A 2,100-nucleotide genomic window follows, 5' to 3' on the forward strand; every position below is an offset into this window, starting at 1 on the left:
TTCTTCTTTTTTTTTTTTTTTGAGTTTAAATGCATTTTATTTTTAGACAACCTACATGACATGTTTTTTTCTTAAAAACAATGCCTCCGCTCCAAATAAATCAGGGTCAAAACAAATGAAGAGCTCAAGATGCCATCAGTCCCATCTGTCTAAGTCCTGGTGTCATGTGGATGAAGAGGAGCAGCCCGTTACAGCAACAGGTGACATATCCAAAGTCATGGCCGAATTTGTTAACATTTCTCCATTTCTAAACGATCCTTAAAGAAAATCATATATGGGGTCACACCATCCTCACGGTAGTCCAGCAGAGCAACCATGCCATCTGGATTCATGTTTTCACCAATAAAGAACTGGTAGTTTTTGAAATTAGCAAGGATGTGCTTGATTTGTTCTGCAGCCCCTGTCATAAAAGGCTTTACTCTTTCTGGCCTCTGTTCTTCAAGTTTGCCTTTGATTGATTTCATATAATCTTTGAGGTGCTTCTTGTAGGCTTCTTTCGTGAAGCTGGTTTCCGGCAAGTGATGGTTCATGACAATATCAACACCAGTGATTACTGTGCTTTCGGTACCTTCGCCCTCTGGGCCTTCACCGGAAGCATTTCCACCAATGAGCGAGTCATCAACGTTACCCTCTGTCCTACTGACCATCTTCCCCTCCACCTCCAGGCACAGCCCGTCCGCGATCTCCCGGATCTTGTAGATGTCGGAGAACATCTCATCATGGCTGATGAGGTCCCAGTAGATGATCATGACGACGGCTGGAGAGAGATGAGGGCGGCACTACCTTAGCAGAAGCCGGGAGCTCTGAGCGAGTGCGGTGCAGCCGGAGCGGCACTCGGGCGGGGGGAGGGGGGGGAGCGGGCGGAAAAGTCCAAGCCCATTCTTACCCTTGGGTTCCATGAGACAGTCACAACTGTGTTCTTATTTTCAAGTTCGTGTTGTGTTCAGTCTCACTCACCATGGTCACTGCTATTCACAATTTAAGTCCCAACTGACCTCTTCCACTTCTATTCACTCACCCTGGATTATTTCATTCCCACTGGAGCTTATCCCAGAACCCCATCCTACTCGGTTGAAAAGCGCCATCGCTTTGTATTTCTGGAGGAAGGAATGCCATAGCTCAGGAGAAATCCTCACTGGTACATCTGGTTCATCCTTGCTTCATACCATCCTGGGGCTTAAGGCTTTTCTGCCATGGCTTTCTAACAAGAAATCATCTGTTCCTTGACTTTCCTCTGGGCCCTGCCAGCCTTCTAACTTGGCAACCTCACTTTAGTGCCCAAGCCTGATACCTCTTATCCAGAATGCCTTTTTCTCTAAGCCTGGCCAGTCTGACTTAGCACCTGCCCTCTCCATTCAAGAACAGCCATGTTCTCAGCCATGCCCCCCTCCCTGACCTGGGTTTTCATATCGGCTTGGTGCCTGTTAGCACCTGCCCTCAGGACTCAGCTCCATAACCTTTCCTTAGGACAGAGCCCAGTTCAGAAATAGCAAATACATGGCCCGTGTGGTCAGTTCCTACTATTCCCACCAAAGAAATGTTTTCATTGATCATATCACTCTTTCTTGCTCATGCGCGACAAGGCAACATCTTAGAATCTTTAAAACAGTTCTCTAACATCAAGAAATTATCCATCAGGGTTTGGTTCTGGTGGTATGAAGGAATGAGAACATTGACAAGGAAGAGACATTTCGAGAAAGATTTGGGGAAATGTGTTGAATTCTGCTTTTTTAGCCCTTATATTTGAGGAGAAGCCATAATTTCTAGGTGCAGCATTCTGATAGACAGCTGGAAAGCCAGGGTCATAGAGGAACAGGGCCCAGGGAGGGATACCTCCTTCCCCTCCTTGGGATCTCTCTGCAGGCTGGGCCTGTTCCCCTTGACTGTCCTCAGCCCTGGTCAGGGGCCCCTACATTTCTGTGGGAACTATTTGTGCTTTGGGTAATGTAGGGGCTAAAAACTTTGGTTCTAGAGCCAGGCTACCTGGGTTTGGATCCCAACTCTGCCACTACCAAATGTGGGAGGCATTTTGGGCAATTGATTTACCCCTCTGTTCCCATGCCTTTGTTTCCTCATCTGTAAAATGGGATAGTAATCAGA

General features: G+C 47.0%; 1 protein-coding gene across 1 annotated transcript; it reads right to left on the bottom strand.

The window, feature by feature from the left end:
* Positions 1-209: 209 nt before the first annotated feature.
* On the bottom strand, positions 210-764 carry LOC114208426 (translationally-controlled tumor protein-like). Its single transcript, XM_028102489.2, has one exon. The coding sequence runs from the start codon at positions 747-749 to the stop codon at positions 231-233; it is 519 nt and encodes a 172-aa protein (XP_027958290.2). The 5' UTR covers positions 750-764; the 3' UTR covers positions 210-230.
* Between the last annotated feature and the right edge of the window lie 1,336 nt (positions 765-2,100).

This window comes from Eumetopias jubatus, unplaced genomic scaffold, assembly GCF_037043125.1.
Source record: "Eumetopias jubatus isolate StellerSeaLion01/CBP00866 unplaced genomic scaffold, mEumJub1_p1.0 scaffold_4, whole genome shotgun sequence".
NCBI lineage: Eukaryota > Metazoa > Chordata > Mammalia > Carnivora > Otariidae > Eumetopias > Eumetopias jubatus.